This window comes from Poecilia reticulata, chromosome 4 (assembly GCF_904066995.2).
Source record: "Poecilia reticulata chromosome 4, P_reticulata-male-v2, whole genome shotgun sequence".
Classification (NCBI taxonomy): Eukaryota; Metazoa; Chordata; class Actinopteri; order Cyprinodontiformes; family Poeciliidae; genus Poecilia; species Poecilia reticulata.
In genome coordinates, this window is record NC_088833.1 from 22301761 (window position 1) to 22320852 (window position 19092).

The 19092-nt window shown below is 38.9% G+C and overlaps 1 protein-coding gene across 1 annotated transcript in view; it reads right to left on the minus strand.

Annotated features, from left to right (window-relative positions):
• Positions 1-4189: 4189 nt before the first annotated feature.
• hcn2b (hyperpolarization activated cyclic nucleotide-gated potassium channel 2b) overlaps positions 4190-19092 on the minus strand; it is a 50745-nt gene continuing 35842 nt past the window's right edge. Inside the window, exons 5-8 of the mRNA XM_008407211.3 lie at positions 16655-16801; positions 15264-15504; positions 10953-11117; positions 4190-6682 (exon numbers count right to left, since the gene is read on the minus strand). Coding sequence (XP_008405433.2) covers positions 5718-6682; positions 10953-11117; positions 15264-15504; positions 16655-16801 — 1518 coding nt within the window. The 3' untranslated portion in view covers positions 4190-5717. The remainder of the gene's footprint in view (positions 6683-10952; positions 11118-15263; positions 15505-16654; positions 16802-19092) is intronic.

The following is a 19092-nucleotide window of genomic DNA, read 5'->3' on the forward strand; positions in this document are numbered from 1 at the left end:
GTTACCCTTCTCACATTATCGACTTTGTCAACTAAACAAATCAAAAAACGAGGCCTTGTTTGTGTCGTGGACAAAAGTGGCGAGTAAAGCTGATTCTGATGAGTTACAAACAGCTGCAGCTGTTAAACTTATTACTGTATTATTCAAGTGAAAAGGGTTTTTTTTTTGTTACAGATCACAGACCAAGCGGTGAAATCTTAAGACAATGCTGTGAATTTTGTCTTGGCCCAATAAGCAACTGACTTTAGCATTTTATCAAAACCTGTGTTACAAGAAAGCTCTGAACTGCATGCCACCCACCAAAATATTGAACATCCCTTTAACGTCCCCGTGCATTTCATCGTTTTTGAGATGACTCTTCTGAACCTCTGCTCAAACACAGATTCACGCATAGTTGCATGTTAAGACTAATGTGTAACCAGAGAGGCAGGAGAAAGTGTAGTCGATACAACCATCGCTGTCAGGAAGGCAGAATAGGTTCCTCGTGAATTATTGATATTTCCAAGTAGCAGGATGGGGCCAAGACAGAGGATGTAAAATGGCCTAAATGGATGGACAAACATTACATTGTTATTTTTGTATGGCATTTGAAACTTAAAATGTAATAAAGGCGGTATTTCACCATGACAGATGTTATTCTAACACGAAGAAGTGCTGGTTTCATAGAGTGACGGAGCAGATATTAAATTCTGGCTGTGAAAGTGAAGCAATAACATCATGACTGTCAAAAAGCAGAGGCATTCACCATGCAATGCTCTCACTGGAAATGTTGCTTCCGTTAGTAAGCCAAATTAAGCTTCAGTGCTTTTATTTAATACACAATAGCCAAAAAGTAATAACTGAAGAGGAAAGTAAAATATTCAAATGGAACTCTTTTATTTATGTTTTCGTGATTGACAGAATAAAAAAATAAATAAAAAAAAACATGGAAAAAAGAAAAGCTGGGGCTAAAGTAAAAAATATTCCCTGCTAATGACTTATTTCACCAAGACTTGTGTTTGTAGCAATGGAATATTGATTAGTTTTATTATTGGATTTATAATAGGTGAATCAATATTTTACTGGGAGGTATTGCAATTTCATTTGAGGAGAGTTTCAACTCTGCTCTGCAAATGCATAAAGAAAGCAGGGATGTCACAGAGGAGATTTAGGTACATAAAGTTTGATTTTGAATAAGTACAAAATTGCACTATGTATTTATGTTTATTGGTCAATACGAGTGTTCACTGATGATCATAAAAAATCAAAATAGATGGAAAAGTTTATATTAATAATTTAAAGGTAAAAATTTGAATTTATGAGTTAAAAAAAAGAAATAATCAGAATCATGCAACGAAGTCCACAGTTTTGCAAATGCAGATGTCAAAATGCTACTGCAGCCATGTGTGAAAGTGTGCATGACACAGATGTTATCTTCATTGATGCCTTGTGGGTCAAACAGCTGAGTTTCTGTAACATTTACATAACACTAAATATGTTTGCAAAGTTGCAAAAAGAGGAAAAAGGAAACTGAACAAAACTTTTCAAAAAGATTTGGAGGAAAATCCGAGAGCCAGTGTGCCAAGTTTCTAAACCGACCTGGAAACCAGACAGATAAACTTTTACAGAAACTCCTGGTGGTTCTTCTGCACACAAGTATAGAAAACAAAGTCATACATCTTTTGTCATGTCAACTCGTTTTCTTTTGCTTTAATTCTTAAGATTGGTCAGTTCAGTCCAGATCATAATATGCTTTCTGCCAGAGAAAAACAATAATTATTTCAACATGTCCCTTTTTTTAATAGGTCTACAATAATAATGAACTAGGTTACATAAATAAATAGTCTCGTTTACATGATGCAAGCTATGCTTACACATAGAAATAACCATGTCAGTCAAGTTATTCATAGTAAGGATGGTGGTTTCAACTGAGTTACCTGCTTACAAAAAGAAACAACGAACAAAGTTTTCAGTTTCAAAAACCAGTGTAAGGTTTAAAATGTTACATCTCCACAGACAAATCAAGAGTATAATTGAGTATCATCTGCATAAGGTTGCCACTCAGTCTGCTATTAGACCATTATTGCTTGTCACAAATGTCACATTCATAGGAATCGACTGGATTCGTTTAATGTTCTGATATCTGATCTGCGTTAGGCGAGTTTTGTGTAACTAAAGCTGCATCATTTGTAGCTTTGGTTTAATTCTAAACTGATGGGTTTTATGAAAATTATTGTCTTTTTTTATTGGTCAAAAAAAATACATGCAATATCTGGAGCTCTGTGATGGTTCTCTGAATTTACATTCACTGCCCACTTTATTAGGCACACCAGGCTAGTTCTAGTTCCAGCACTGTTTCGCCTTCAGGTCCGTCTTAATTCTTTAGTAGCTTGGATTCAACCAGGTGTCGGGATCGTCTCTCCGAGGTCTTGGTACAGATCAAAAGCTGCTGCAGATTTGTTGGCTGAACATCCTTAGTTAAAATTTCCCAATCCACCATATCTCAAATGAGTTCACCATAGTGAACAGTGTCTAAGAAATGAGTTTGAGATTGAGCTTTAAGACATGGTACAGTTCCTTCTGGAAGATGGCTACACTGCGGCCATATGGGAAAGAGGTGGTCCTGCTCAGGGGTATTGTTGTGTTTAACAATGCTCAATTAGCACTAAATTGTCCAAAATGTGCCAAGAAAACATAGGCACCGGTTGCAACCTTAAAAGTTCCTTCTACACAACTGAACTATTCACTGGAAATCCCAAAGACAGTTGTGAGTGAAAGTCCCTGTAGATCATCAGTTTCTGTCCCATCTGGCACCAAAATCTATGGTAAATCCAAAGTTATTTAAACCATCTTCTAGTTGACTTGAAAGTCAATCTAGTTGACTTGAGAGTCAACTAGATTCCCAATTGCACTGAAATGCTGCCAAGTCTTTTCCTGACTTATTTGTGTGAGCAAGCAACTGAACAGATGTGCCCAAAAAGGTGCCCAGTGAATGTATACATGAACTGTTATTGTTTTATGGCAAGTCCTGTTTTGGTTTCTTTTTCCCTGCACCATTGCTCTCGTCTCGGTTATGGGTCCAAAACTAATTTGGTCACTAACTGCGTCTTCTATCCCAGGATGTTGGCACCCTGACAGTGTAAAATAAGCACAATTCTCATAACAAGCCTGTATTAATTACTTTGGAGTATCCAAATGAGTTCCTGTGGGCATAATTTAATCACAAGACAAAAACAACACAATAGATCTTTAAAAAAAACAACAACAAAAGAGACATAAAAATACTTTAAAACCGTCAACTTTCTTTTGTTCAATTTGAAGCTCCCAAGGTGGATGACTGTGCAAGAACGCAGACTAAACAGGACGCAAATGCAAAATGATCATAGGAGAGGAACTCATTATTGGCACAGTATAATGAAATCCAGCTGAAGGATGATAATAACGAACCCAAACAGGCCAGAGGGATTCCATTTTCCACTCTCATTACCCTGTAATGATTCAGCCAATCGTGAGCTGAGGTGAATAGAATGTCAGGTCCAGGAGAAAAGGGTCTTCTTCCTAACGCTTTTGGACACAAATCAGTGGCATTCGATGATTTCTTACCGAGGCATCAATGACAGAGGCACTCTGCAATATACGTCCTGCGAGGGATCGGCGCTGTCCTTGGCTGTTTATCTAAATTGTGGCGGTAACAGGAGATTCATTATTTGTGAGAATTGACTTTGGCATAGAGATGCATCGCCTAAACGGCCACTAAAGGCAAGTGAAAACTCAGTATTAGAAAAGAATGAATTTACATTGCAATGATGGGGGGCCTGAGTTTACGATTAAACTTGTAATAAGTTTCTAGTTTGTAACTGGCAGTGAATCACAGTTCAAGTCTGGGCAATAAAAACTGCTTCCTGGGATGCATTTGAGTCCGATTAGTTGGTGCAGAGGCCCGAAGCAAACTTTGTATATTTAACTTTTTGGATACATCCAGCAGATATAAGCATGTTTCTTTGTTGTCTATAACCTTTTTCTGACCATGGCTAGTAAGTTACAGATTTATATGCATTTTTATTTAAAAAAAAAACAAAAAACATTGATGAGCCAGTTGTTGAACTTTGCATAATTTACTGTAATTATCCATGTGGAATGTACTATTCCACATGGAATATGGAATAGTACATATTCCATGTGGAATATGTACTATTCCACATGGAATAGGAATTTCCATGTGGTTGAAAAGGTGTTGTTGATCCAGTAAATGTTTCTTTAAAAACAAAACAGAAAGGTGCATAGTGATGTCGGGTTGAAAACTCACCCTCTTTAGATGTATGAACTATAAAGTGAACAAACATGGGGATAACTAGAGCACAAATCAATTATTAAAAAAAAAACAAAAACAAAACACATTTATAACACCACTGTAGTTTCAGTATGGATCATAACATCCCTCGTGATCTTAACTGAGTGGTTCGGTTCTTTCATAGTGGGGTTACGTGAAGACTTTAAGAGTAGTCTTTACCTTATCATAACGATTATACCTTGTGATAATCGATATGACGTCATCTTATCAATTAACAAAATCTATGATTTACTTTCTGTCTCGGTAAGGTTCCCTTCACTCCAGACTAAGCCCACACCAGAGACTTGCCAGTCTGTACAGTGTTGCACCCAGTTAGTATTATTACTCGGGATGCAAAGGATTCAGAAAACCATAGTAAGATTGAAACTGGTGGTGTAAAATATTTATGTACTAATTTTATAGACTGATAAAATTAGTGCATAAATATTATGTACTAATACCTGTATTAATCCAGGTGTCACAACTCAGAGAAGATGTGACACCTGTGGCTGTAGGTTTGCAAGAAAACGTAAAAAAAAGAAAAAAAAAGAATCATATTTGATGAGTATTATTGATGAGTACTAAAGGCACAGCAGGATTATCACTGCCTCTTGAAATGGAGATTTTACCTGACACGGCAACCTTCTAACAGTCATGGAGGGTCTGGAGGCCATAAGCCAGTCTCAGTCTGGTGTGAATGGAGCCTAAGGACCAGTTCTTCCTGTGCATTGTTACTTCTTCAATCTAAATTTGCTCTGATGGCCATCTAATGAAAAACAAACTATCCTTTTAAGAGTCTTGGAGGGGTGGGGGAGCTTGTGCATTACATTTTCGCTGCTAGTAGAAATGCCGGTAAAATGATAATTTTCTTAATACTGTCAGCAGTCCAATCATAATATTTTATCTCAAGTATGGCTTTTACCGTTGTCGTAAGGTAGTCAAAAAATTGTCTCTTGTTTTTGTTATTATTTGTGCTTCCCAAAAAGTCGATAAAGATATATTGAAAGAGACAATGAAGCAAAAAAGTCTAACAGTTTAAAAGGAGCTCTGGCACATTACAAAGTTACAGTAAATAATCACAAATTAAGTTCCAACGTCTGATATCTAAAGCAGTTCCCTGAATAACAGTTTTAAACCATCTGACCTCAGGTTTATATTTATGAGGAGAATGGGAGGACACTGAAGAATATATTGTTAGCTATGCTGTGAAATATGCTACTTTACTGTGCAACTACACCTGTGAGTAGAAACATCTCTTGTAGAATCAAACGTCATTAGATTCATATATTTTGGATGCTACCAGCTCGCTCAACATTCATACATTCAGATAGTCAAACTTGGAAAAAGAAGAGGTTCCTGTGATCGTGTTCCTCATTCAGTCACTCCTGCTAGAACAGTTTGATTAAGATCACAAGTTAGAAGATAGCCTAGATCTCACCTTCATGTGGTCTGTCTCTGGAAGGCTCGTTATCGAGTCCTTTTTAGGCGGTAGCGTGTCCCCCTGACCTGTTCCCATGCTACCCCCTGTCACCCCTGCTGCAAACCCATGCGCAGAACCAGGCAAAGATGCTACGGGAAAGGCCCCCACTGACATTTGGTGGGGGAGTACCACCCTATGAGGTACTGCACTCCGAATGCTTGCGGGGCCCACTGGCGTCTGAGGGGGTCCGATAGAAGTGGAAGAAACTTGTATTGACTGGGGTGGACTGGGGACAGCTGGTTGCACCCCCTCATGAGGCAGTGAGGGCTGAGATGCTGACAGGGCCCTGACATCTTGGCTCAGGCTGCCCAGGTGCAAAGAATGGGTGCTCTTATGCATGCTGGGCCGGTGTGCAGGACTGGCGATGTGCTGCTGAACTAGAGATAGCTGGGAGCCTGATATCGGACCGGTCAGCGCACTGGATCCATACTGGAATGATCGTCCTCCAGCAGCCAGTGGACTCTGAACAGTGGGGCTGGCCAAGACTGGAGCAAAGGCACCGGAGGCAAGGAGCTGCGACTGGAGCGGAGAAGCAGAGGCCGGGCTGGATACACTCTGCATCACCTGGAATCTCCTCACCATCCTAGGAGACTGCAAGGGCCCTGCTCCCACTGAGTTTCCTTGCATGGGGTTACAAAAATTCATCGCCACGGCTTGCTGCAGGGTGGCGATTGCCGAGTCTTGAGGCTGAGCGGAGGAGCCAGGAGGAGCAAAGATCCCGCCGGGGAGCGGAGGGGTCATGGACATCGCCCGTGGCCGTGGAACATCCACTTGCTGAACCATCTCCCGATCATATTTGACTATCTCCTGAATCATCTCATTCTCATGGTTGTTGAAAACACCGGAGTTGAGATCGTGCTGAACTTTGTGCATCAGGATCGAGTTCTTCTTGCCTGCAAGACATGAACACAGAATATGTATGTGTAGTTGAAATTTATTCTGTGTTGCAACAGAAGAGAACATTAATCTACATCATTGTAGCATGGAACTACATTATAGGAGTGTCGTGAAGGTGCAACACCAAAGTAAAGTCTGTGACACAAAGAGCTATCCAGTCATTCTAAAAGTATTTTTATAGGCCCAGGATGTGAAGGTATTGACGGTAATTTTGAGGCAGACGGACAGCAGATTTCATTCCTGAAGTCAACCTTCGGCGACTGTTATAGTAGATGGCCTAACAGTAGCAGATATTTATAGCGTCACTATAAAATTCAAGACATGCGATGCTCTGTAACAGATAGGTACAGTAGCATTGCCAACAGGGGGATGTTAAAAATGTCCTCTGAAGCAGTAATAAATAAACAAAGCATGAAGTATTCATAGAGGAGGTGGAGAAAACTCAAAACGAAATGTAGCAAGAAGTCTTTTATCTTGAAGCAACCTAGGCACGCAAAGTTTGGGGTCACAAATTAATGAGTATGGAATCTACAGAACCTCTTCCGAAATTAAATTAAATTACATTTTAAAAAATAGTTATTGGTAAATGTTAACTTGTCTGTAGATTATATTTTAAACTAAAATTATTAGATAAAAGTAACCAATACTTAGGCTGTTAATGCTTTCTTTTATGGAAATTGTACCATTTACTTACTAATTACAGAGTCAACAAAGAGCGGGGGTAACCAGTATTTTCTACTGTCATCTGTAGAACAGAAGCAGAACGGCACATTTGGGAACCACTAAATTAGGCTTCCACTAAACACGCAAGAGTTGGTCATGAGCCTTCAACAACCGAGCTGGGGCCTCAACAAATGTCAAATTTAAGTTTGGTTTTGGAGAATTTAAGGATCAAAATGAAAGCAGGTGACTGTGGAGTAAGTTCTGTGCGGAGCCGTCTACAAAGCTGTACCAATTAAATTCGTGAAAGCAGGTGTGAGTTTGAGCAGAGGGTCCGACAGGGTCAAACCGCAGCTGTGGCAATTAAGATAAAAGGATAATAGGAACTAACCAAGACACTGCCAATTTACTGAGATGTGTGTTAGAGATGAATGTGTCTGAGTTTCCTATCAATTAACAAGTACAAAGTGTGTTGGAGACGAGGCCAAGGAGGCCAGGTGCTTAGTGAAAACGATGCTTTTAGAACTGAGGAAAGGTCGCTAATGGTGAGACGAAGCATCCAAACTAAACATGCTGTCTGTTTAAGAAGGAGAATCAAGTTCAGATGAAAATTAAGATTTTTCATCCATCCATCTATTACGTTTCACTTAATCCAGGATTGGATCCGAGGGGCAGCAGCCTAAGCAGAGAAGTCCAGACTTCACTGTCCCCAGTAATTTGGGCAGCTCCTCTGGGAAAAGTCCAAGGCATTCCAAGGTCAGCTGAGAAACATAGTCCCTGCAGAGTACCATAGGTCTTCCTGTGGATGTCCTCCTGTGGGAGGTAGCTGGAGCCCCTCCCGCCAGTGGGGCGTCCAGGATGCATCCCGACCAGATACCCGAGCCGCCTCTACTGGCTCATCTTGGTGTCTCTACTCTGAGTTGCTCTCGAATATCCAAGCTCCCCACCCAGTTATTAAGAGAAAGCCTGGATGAGGAGGAAGCTCATTTTGGCCGCTTGTATCCACAGTCTCACTCTTAGCGTCACTACTCAGAACTTGTGAAGATAGATGAAGTGGGGATGTAGATTGGCCCATGAATTGAGAGATTCACCTTTTGGCTTAGCTCTTTCTTCACCACAACAGGACTGAACAGCGCTTGCATAACTGCAGACACCACACTATTCCATCCAACAATTCCCATCCCCATCTTTCCCTCATCCGTTTCTTTCTTGTAAAATGTGGGAAGAAGGGGAGAGGGATGAATGGCTGGGGCAAAGGCTGGTATTTGTACATTTTGACATGTTAGTCTTCTTAGCTGCATCCCAATGATTTAAAATGTGTCATAGTTTAGGTACTATGAGAGCAAACATCAGCTAGACTTGAATTGAGTTTTGTTGCTGAGCTTCAGCAGCACATATGATGTGTTGTGTTGGTGGCCGTCAGCTTGGATCTCTTTGCAGAAAACGTGTTAGAAAACTGAATAGAAAGGCAAGATGTTATTTCAACATCAAGCTCAATACGCCTTGTTCTTCTCTGGTCCATATGGTTTTTGTAAGATGTAACACTGCAAGATAGATGATGATCTTAGTTCTTCGACCTGGCATATTGCATGGACTGAAAACTGAAAATTCATGGCTTACAAATCTTCCTAAAATAATGGGCTATGTAATTTTTGCTAAAAGTCGTTTTGGCAAAACAAACCACCCCTTTTTTATTGCCTCTAGATAACTTGGGCAAGAAAATTACTTATAGCAAAAAAAAATTACTTAGGCCATTATTTTAAGAAGGTGACAAAATGTAACCTTAGTGCTACACATTTCTCTAAAATATGGAGGAAAGCTAAAGGAATCCATACATAGTGTACTGTCACCCATAGAAAATTGGCTACAGTGCGAATCCTGCTGTCAGACTAATACATTTTTAATCTTACACCATACAGCCATGTAAATGTAAAGGTGCTGGAGGTGAAATTACATAAGATATAGTAAAAGATGAAGAGGTTACGCTGAAGTGTTACTAGTTAATGTTGTGCATCACCATATGCCATTGAAATGCAAGGCTGATGTGCAAAGGTGTGATGAAAAGCAGCTTTTCTTCGGGCTATTGTGATAGTATTTCTTTTCATACACCCGAGAAAACTAAAATTAAAAAGAAAATGTAGTCCTTTGCCTGCAAAGGGCCTCTGCTGAGGAGTGATGAAATACAATAAGATACTTAGTGACTAAGACTGAGAAAAGTGCTCTATAAATAAAGCACTCTTTCATGCCACAATTGATTAAAACTAAGATTATGGCTCTTTTGAATGAGTTAGTTTGACAAAGCTGCCTCATTTCTAGAATTTAATGGAAACCTACAGTATAACGCGATCTTTGAATCACCGCTTTCACAACAACACTTTCCTGTCAAGTTTTCTGCCGCTGTAAAATAGTTTCTTCGGCTCAAGCCTGCAGCTTATGAGTGAGCGTTTCTGGTAGACGTCTGGTAACCATTAAAATAGAAGGACACATATTGCATCAGCAATATATCAGACAGTCGCCCCTTTCCGCACACACTTAATTTATCTTTATTTAAAGGTACTGTTGATGAAACACAAAAGAAAAGCACGTGTGACTACCGATTGACTCGCAAAATGCACGTGTGGAGCCTAGAGGAACTGTGTGGCAGCTGGTTATGCCTTGAAACAGACACGCAGTCTTTCCCCAAATAAGTGAGCTGTCAGACCGATGGGGTACTCATGCACAAAATTTGGCTGCTATGGCAACACCTGACAGGTGGCGGCTGCGGAGCTTTTGGTACACATGTCAAATGTGGTCATGCGACAAACAGCAGCACAGCTGACCTCCAGAAGGAGTTGTTCACATTGTGAAGATAGATAACAACACAGTGTGTGTGTGTGTGTGTGTGTGTGTGTGCGTGTGCGTGTGTGTGTGTGTGTGTGTGCGTGTGTGTGTGTGTGTGTGTGTGTGTGTGTGTGTGTGTGTGTGTGTGTGTGTTTTAACTTTGGAGGGAAATATTCACTGAAAGCATTGAGACATGACAACATAAACAAAGAATGTTTAAATGTCACTTCCCGCAATGCTGTCACAGTTGTCAGACAGACCAGTGTTTTTGAAACAGACATCTCATAAATAATAAAAAAAAAACTTTTTCCCCCCCATCACTGCATTTTATGAATGAATCTTATGAGATCAGCTTACTTGTTCTTTTTATATTTGTGTAAAAAAAAGATAATTGACCAAAAGTTTGTTCGAGTAGACACATTCAGACACAACTAGACTTAACGCATCTAACAACTACCAAAAAAATAGCTGGTGTTATGGACTCAGATCTAAATATTAATGTAAACTCACCAAATCAACCTAGTATCATTTTAAAATTAGTTCCAAAGTAAAGGATTTCTAGTCAAATAAAGAGACAGAAAAACTGCTACTCAGTTTTATTTTCCCCATTAGATTATTGTAGAGTTGTTTTTTCACTACATACATTTTAGCATTGTCAATATGAGGTATATAACCATATTTCTTTTAAATAGTTTTAAAGCCTTGAACTGACACTTCTACACTAAACAAAAATGAACGCTAAAGTCTTCCACTGCTTCTGTTCATCCAACAACATGATGGCCTTACCTATCCGGTCCAGTCGGTCTATGGCAACCGTCTCAAAGGCCCTCCTCATCATGGGATACTCTTCCAGCACTTCATTGAAATTGTCTACCGAGAGAGAGTACAGGCGGCAGTAGGTGTCAGCTCGAACACTGGCTGTCCTTCTGCCTCGGGTCAGCAGACAGATCTCTGGAGGGGAGAAAAAAGGGAATATAAAGGCATGACTAGAAACCAGAAAATTGCCCAGACTGTCAGATTTTAGGCCGTCAGGAAGTGAGAAGGGCTCTGAAAGTGAAGCACCGCATTGAAACAAATCCTAACCTTTTTATCCCCCCGCTGAAGATGAATGAAGGCAGTGAGCAAATATGTGATCCAAATCGCAGGGATTTTCCGTTACAGGAGTTATGCATAATTAGTTTGACCAACTAACAAAAATGTGTGTTTGCACCGCACTGACAGCTGTGTTAAGGAAGCACTATATTTAGAGATGTGCAGCTAAGCTTCATTACTTCACTTGTTCCTCCTTCTTTCCTTCAGTATGTGTTTTTTTTTTTTTTTTTTTACCCATAGCTCTACTTTTTTTGAGGGCTGGGGCTGACTGTTGTCTTGACAACCACATGCCCTCCTTTTTCCTCGCCTTTAAAGGTCGACCTCCTCTGACTCTCAGCGGAAAAGGGAGAGAATAACAAATCAGAAGAATACTCCATTAAGAAACTAAATAAAGGTTCTACACTAAAATAAACCGTGAGTGCCTGAGGTATTTTGACATCATTTTATAAACACAACCCTACTCACCATTAGCAACCGGATGATTGTTCAAACAATAATCTGTTTCTTAGAGGTTTGTGTGTTCTTTTTGGAAAACGTGTGTTGTCTCTTGTAACAGTTATGGGCTGTGCGGCTAACTGCGGCTACAAGAGCTGCATCAGAAGATGGATCTTTTAAGGAGCCTGAGGTGAGAATGAAGACAGGATTCAGCAGTTTTAGTTTTGGTGAATATATTAGTGATTTGAATAAAAACAACAAACAATTACAAATGCACAATGAGAGACAACTCAAAATAAATCAATTCCAAAGTCAGAAAGTTCTTGTCCTTTTTTCGTAGCTCGCCATTCTTAGATCCAGTAGGATCTGATCCATCAAGAAAAAAAAACTCGACCTAAAAGGCCAGAAAACCCATTAAGTATTTTATCAAAAAAACATATAACATATAAAGAAAAATATTAAATTCAAATGCAATTATTAAATTCCTAATAATTAAACTAAACATTTCAATTAGGTTAAATTAACCATAATTTAAATGAAGTAAAACAAAAAGAATATCAATCATATTTCAAACTAATCAATTTAAAGTTAAAGTTGAAATCAAAGTGCACTTTCAAAATATCAATCAAGAAAAATAAAATAAATTAACTCAAATACTCAGGCAGAGTGAAGAAAAGAAAAAAAAATTAACTAGAAAATTTCTGAAGAAATTCACATGGGGCCTGCCAAAGTGTGCCCGTCGGTTTGAACCCAGCGTTCTGATGGTGTAGTATTGATGGTACTGCTTACTTTAGCATCGATACAAACGTAAGCTGCAATGTACTCAAGAGCATGTGGAGAGTCAGCCATGTTGAGTATCATGGACTTATACCATTCAGTATGTTGAAATTAATGTACATGGTGAAATGAGCCGAATTGCTAACATTAGCCTAAATGCTGGGAGTAGCATGTGGGGCATCACTAACATGTTGTCTTACATTGACTTACTCCATTCAGTGTACTAAGCGTGGCTAATAAGAAAAATAGCTAAAAGGTTTTTTTTTTTAGGAATAAGGTTAATGCTAATGGGGCAGTGAAATGCTAATGCCTGTGCTAATGTTTGTGCTAATGTTAATTCATTCATCTGTTTGTATTTACTTGCTAGTGTTCTAGCACTTTGGTTGAAATGACTTTAGTGAGACGCTTCCTGTGACAATCTACCTGTCTCTGAACTTGCTTGGATGGCCACATCCAGGTGTGTCAGCAATTGATTTGAATGCCATCATATTGTGGAATACTTTTTCCAAATCTTCTCTTGAGACCTCTTTAAAATCTATCCCACGCTCACAAGCTGCTAAAATCTGCTGCCCAATGGCCTCATAGAGCTTTTTCAATCTCACCATATTGTTCCCTGTCACGTCAACAGCCAGAAGCAAACCAAACTAAGTGTCTGAAGAAAACCACCTCCAAAATGCTGAGTAACAATGAAACATGTACTCCTTATGCAATACGTCTGTGTATAAATTGAGCCATATTTAGTGGGAATAAATTTGTATAGAGATCCAGAAAGATCACTTTGGATGTTACTCAGATTATATTGTAGCACAATAGCTACACATAAATCTCCTCACCATATTTTCAGTTAGGTTTTATGATTTGCCATATTTGCTATATTTTGCATGACATGCGCTAATAAGAACCTTTTTGAAGATTTCAGGGAGGCAATAGTGAGAATGTTTTGGCGCTCCACTTTCTGTGTGAGTTACTGTTCGCAAACTGGCCAAGACATCATTTCATAAACCCTCACCTGGGATCTCTGTGGTCTCTCATAACGCACACATTTGCATATTGCCAGCATCATTAGTGGGCAGTGGGCAGTGCTTTGAAAGGATAATAACGCTAATGAAACCACGAGGGCTGAATAAATTGTTCACACCACCAGGTGGCCAGTTGTAGTTCACGGCGCCGTCCTTAAAGACAACAGTGAATGCGGAGAAATACTGGAAATTCAGAGTGGACGTTAACAGGAACATGAATTTTCATGAGCACATCTCAGACCTATTACCTTTATCCCTCTTCTATGTTTTGTTTTGTTTTTTCATGCAAGACCAAAGCATTCAGAAAACAACATTATATATATATATATATATATATATATATATATATATATATATATATATATATATATATATATATAAGTAAAATATGATATATACATTAAAGCCTAACCCCAACCCTCAGCAATGCATTATCTTCATGTAGTCATGACAGGTAAACAGGATATATAGCATACTGGTAACTAAGAAAGCAAAAGTACTATTAAAGAAATTTGAATCCAGAATTACTGGATAGTTTTCATATTTTGAAGAACAATTGCAGCAGCTGTTTTGGGACCTTTTAGTGTAAAGGATTTATAGCTGGAGTTATTTGTAGCATATGGAGATGTCCAATTAGTGGTTGCAGATTTTGATAAGGCCCATATGGGCCGTTGAACAGGGAGGCATTAGAAACAAAGGGTGGTGGTGCAAAATAATACAACTTCACCTGCACAAATTTTCTATTGCTTTCTGGTATGTGTGGAGTTTGAAGAGTTGTTAATACGTAGGCATTGTTGTTGTGGCTCATTCTGCGCAGAAAAGAGCAACCTCCTTGCTGGAATCCTATTGATGTGTTAGGATGACCGAGTCAAAGTCCAAATCTAGAATCAGCTAAGATTTAAAGATGGATCTGTAAAGATGCTCTACATCCAATCTGGTTGAGCTTCAGTCATTTTGCTAAGGTGTTTCTGCTAAAAAAAAAAAAATTCAGTACTCAGCAAATACTTGGATTTAAAGGCAGCAACTCTAAAACATCAATATTATTAAATGATATTATGTCATAAAAAACTTCTTAGTAAGCTTATAAAATGACCTTAAATCTAAATCTGGGGACTTGACTGAATTTAGGCTTAACTAACTCTCCCATCTACTTTCCATAATCTACTGGTATCTACTGGTAATAGAGTACACAAGTTACATTGTAGCATTAAACTCACCATTTATGCACACTTCCACAAAGTGATTTAGTGATTTTATCCCACATAGTACATGGTGATCCTGCTGTCCTTCCAATCCAAGAATAAAAGTGATGTCTTCTTTGTTGACAGGCACAGCTTAAACTCCTTTTATCAGACATTACACATGGCTCCATAGACACAGTTCCTCTAAGCTAATTAGTTATTATTAATTGGATGTGCATGCACAAGAGCATGATGTGCACTTGGGTTAATGCAACAGTGCTAAGGGCATCTTTCACATCAGTGAACTCTGATCTGCTGCAGTAAGGACCCGATGCTAACAATTCAGCATACAGAGTTTAACTACAGGGTGTTAATAAAAACGTCATGTGACCATCGGTTTAGAGCATCTGCATGTTGGGTAAAGTCAGGGAAGAATTATTTAGTATGAAATCAGCTGGGGAAGGCTAACGTGTTAGCATTTCAAAATTACAGGGTATTGTTTTGTTTCACAACAAAGTATGGAAATACCAATTTTAGGTGCAGAGATTTCAGAAAGCAAGTCAGAGCAATAACGATGCAATAAAGCGACGCACCGCCAAAGTAGGAGCCGTCCATGAGCTTCATGCCGATGCTCCCTTTGGTCAGGACGCTCACCACCCCGTGCTGAATGAAGTACATCTTCTTGCCAATGGTGCCTTCTCTGATGATGTAGTCTCCTGGCTGGAAGACTTCAAACCTCAGCTTGGTCAGCATGGCTGTCACAAAGTTTGGGTCGGCGTTGGCAAACAGCGGCATGGAGGCCACCAGCTTACGGCAATTGAAGTTGACAATTTCCTAAGAGGTGAAGACGGAGAAACTGAGACCACAACGCATGTGTAAAAATGCAACAAAACTTAAACGGTGCCTTTATTCAATCACAGTTAATCCTCTAATGCATTAAACCACAAGTGATCTAAATTAGATCTACCTGGTACATTTCAACTGTTTCCAACATTAATTTCAGCTAAACAGAAAAAAACAAACATATTTTTTGATGAAAATTCAAGTCACACATGCCTTCTGCATGCCATTGTATGCATAAAAAGAGGAATATTTGCAGACTTGCACAAACAGAAAAATATATCTTGGCTTAGAGTCTTTTTAATGAAGATGCCAGAGAAGTGGACAGCTTTCTTCCGCTGTTGCTCCACCTGTTGCTGTGCACTACTTACCAGCTGGCTTAAAAGACCCAGAAGCTGCTTACAAGCTTTCTGTTTGAAATGAAAGAAATCGCATCCTGTTCTGCATTTTTATTTTGCTTCGGATCAACTTGATTTTTGAATGGGGTTTTGAAAAAAACAAAACAAAAAAAAAACAAGAATGACAGATTGTCTCACAGCTATAAACAACCTGTATAAGGTCCACATTTATCAGAATTTATACCAGGAATCAGAATTAATCCATTTCTGGTTGACTAGGACTGAGGTCTGGCATATTGCCAACTCCTTCTGTAAACCTTAAATATTTAATGCCAAACATTATGCCAGTGTGAAGCAAGTTATACAAACTTCTCTTGGGGTGAAAAAAGTAAATCTGATTTAGTTTTAATTAAACACCTAGAAACTGCGACCGAATAACAGCTCAAATCCAAACACTTTTGGTTTCATTACCTTCTACGACAATAGCACTGAATATTCAACTTATTATCGTTCATCTACAGCAATTTGAAGTTTGTTTGAGCTACTCTGGTCTTGTGGCTGAAAAAATTTTATTTATTTTTTTTGGATATGTGGGGACAGACATCTAAACAACCACCTATCCATAGAAATACATATGCATGATTAAGTTACTTACAGGTAATTGTTTAAAGATTCATTACTGTGGAAATTCATTCACATATGACAGAAGGCTACAAATAAGCCAATCCCAATGTAGTCCAGTAATCAGAAAGGAGGAAGGCGTGTAATAATTGCAGACATAGAGATGAACTGGAGTTCTCTCATACTTCTCTCAGAGGCTCGTTCAGCTCCTCCAGGATGCTCTCCTCGTCGAACATCTTCCCTTGGTATCTGTGCTCGTAGTAATCGTGGATTTTCTGTCGGAAGTCAGCCGGCAGTTTGTGGAATGACATGTACTGCTCCACTTGCTTGTACTAGAAGATGGTGAGAGTGGGGAGAGATTGAAAAGAGGAAAAACAGATGGATGGATCAATGTGAACAGGAATTAGAGACACAACTGTCAGCAGTTTGAGAGGTTTATCTGGCATTACGGCCATCTTGCCTCGGTAAGTATAAGGACTTATTACCTTCCTGTGCTTAAGGATTACTTATCATTGTTTGTGGTGTTTGGAAGAATACATATGGATTCTGTTGACTATCAACCAATTAAAATAAATAAAAAGGAGTAATTTTTCTTCTTCAAACTACTTGTTTTAGTACAGAACTTTTGTTTATGTTAACATGTGACACAATCACTTCAAGCTGAAAATGAATGAAATAAACAAATACATAAAAATTAATTTGTAAATACACCTTGGCCATTTTGTTGAGGTTTTGATGTCCTAATGGTACGTTTTATTTTTTGATTTAGAACTTGGAAATTTAGATTTCCCAGTTCCAATGGAATGCACCGTTGTCACCGTATGATCAGTTTGTGGCATTTTACCAAAAGCATGTCATAGATATTTACTGAAAATTGAGTAGAACATGAAATAGATTCCTCTCCCCTTAAAAAAAAAACTGTAAATGATACTTTTCCCCTTATTGATGAGTACAATTTCCTGCTCATACGACGGCCGCATGACCCAGATGTGTTATGGAGAGAGAAGCTATAATAAAAGTGTTGAGGAATCACGACAGCGCTGTGAAGCCCGTGAGAATTTATTCTGCTTGCCTTTGTTTAGAGAAATCAGCTGTGAGCTGTGACTGTACATGGTGATCACAGACGACCTCACAATTTCTCTGGATGGCGGTGAAAGGAGAAGAGTTCTTCTTCTTCTTTCCTCTCTTCTTTTTTACAGAACAAATGCACATTAAAATATACTGACGATCCTTCTTTTCATACATGCAAACAATCCATGATCGGATTTATTTCATCGCTATTGGCAAGGTTGTTTTTCATGTGTGTGTCACAAGTTGTTACACGCAGGAAACACAGCCATTGGCCCTCGCCCAATGGCTGCTGGAATAGGACCCAGAACCTGAAACCTTGCAAGAATAATCATGGTTGGATGAATGGATGAACAGAAAGTTATTATTCTAGTTAATGTGTGATGTTCATAGGAAAATGAAGATGTGTCTTATTTATGCTGGAGTTGAAAAATACATCATCTATGTATACACAGCCTTGCAAAAGTATTACTTTCACTTGAACTCAGCGGCTGGCTCCAGGACCCTCCAGTGAACAAATCTCAGTGGAGGGTCAAATTAAACCCAATGGATCACATACTGACCACTGTTACTTTCATCCGCATCAAACGGTACCTTAATGTCTAGCTCTCCTAACTCACCATATCACATTTCAAGCCTGAATACGTTCTGGAAATAGCATGCTGCTTAATCTACTCCGAGGCTTCCTACATCAGGGGAAAACTGCTTGGTGTCATTTAGGGGGGGGGGGAAGAATTGTGCCATTCCTGCTTGTTCTTGGCATACAAATGGCTCCAAGATATGCTTTATTTATAGCAGGAGTGTGTGTGTGCGTGGGGGGGGGGAGGTGTCCGTGTGTGTGTGTGTGTGTTGTCCTTGCGGTTTTATGTATTCCACCTTCTAGTAAATACAAGGAAACATGAAGCATTATTGTGGTTCACATATCACAAAAATGTGTGTTTATGAAATGTGCCTGAATGATATACAACAGCAACAACTGAAGCTGGCTGGATCATGTTGTTCAGCTGTGCTACACTGTAAAGAAAAAAAAAACGTCTCTAATTTACGGTAAAATATCAGCAGCTGTGGTTGTCAAAATGTTACCGTATAAATACAGTAAAATCCATATTTATACGGTAAAATTCTGCTGCCGGTATTTTACCATAAATTATATTTTTTTTTTTTTTTTTACAGTGCACTATAGAAAACTCACTAGCTGAATATTTATAAAAATGCCACACACACAGAAGCAAAAGTCAAGATTTACTTTCTTCTTGCCAGAACCTCTGTTCGAGAATATTAGAGAAACTATCAGCTGGAATGAGGAGACAATCTGTACGACAGATCCATGTGACCCTAAAGTGTGAGTTATTTTAAATGTTACATAAAGTTTATCTCTCTCTCTGTGTCTGGTGTGTGAAGCAATGTGAGTCCATCATCTTTGCTAAAAATCACAATAACAAGATATTTAAAAAAAAAGAAATCTTATCTTTTTTTATTTTTTTTTAGAAAAGATATAAAAAGAGAGAATTACAGCGGTCTCAGTGTGTGTGTGTGTGTGCGCGCGTGTGTGTGT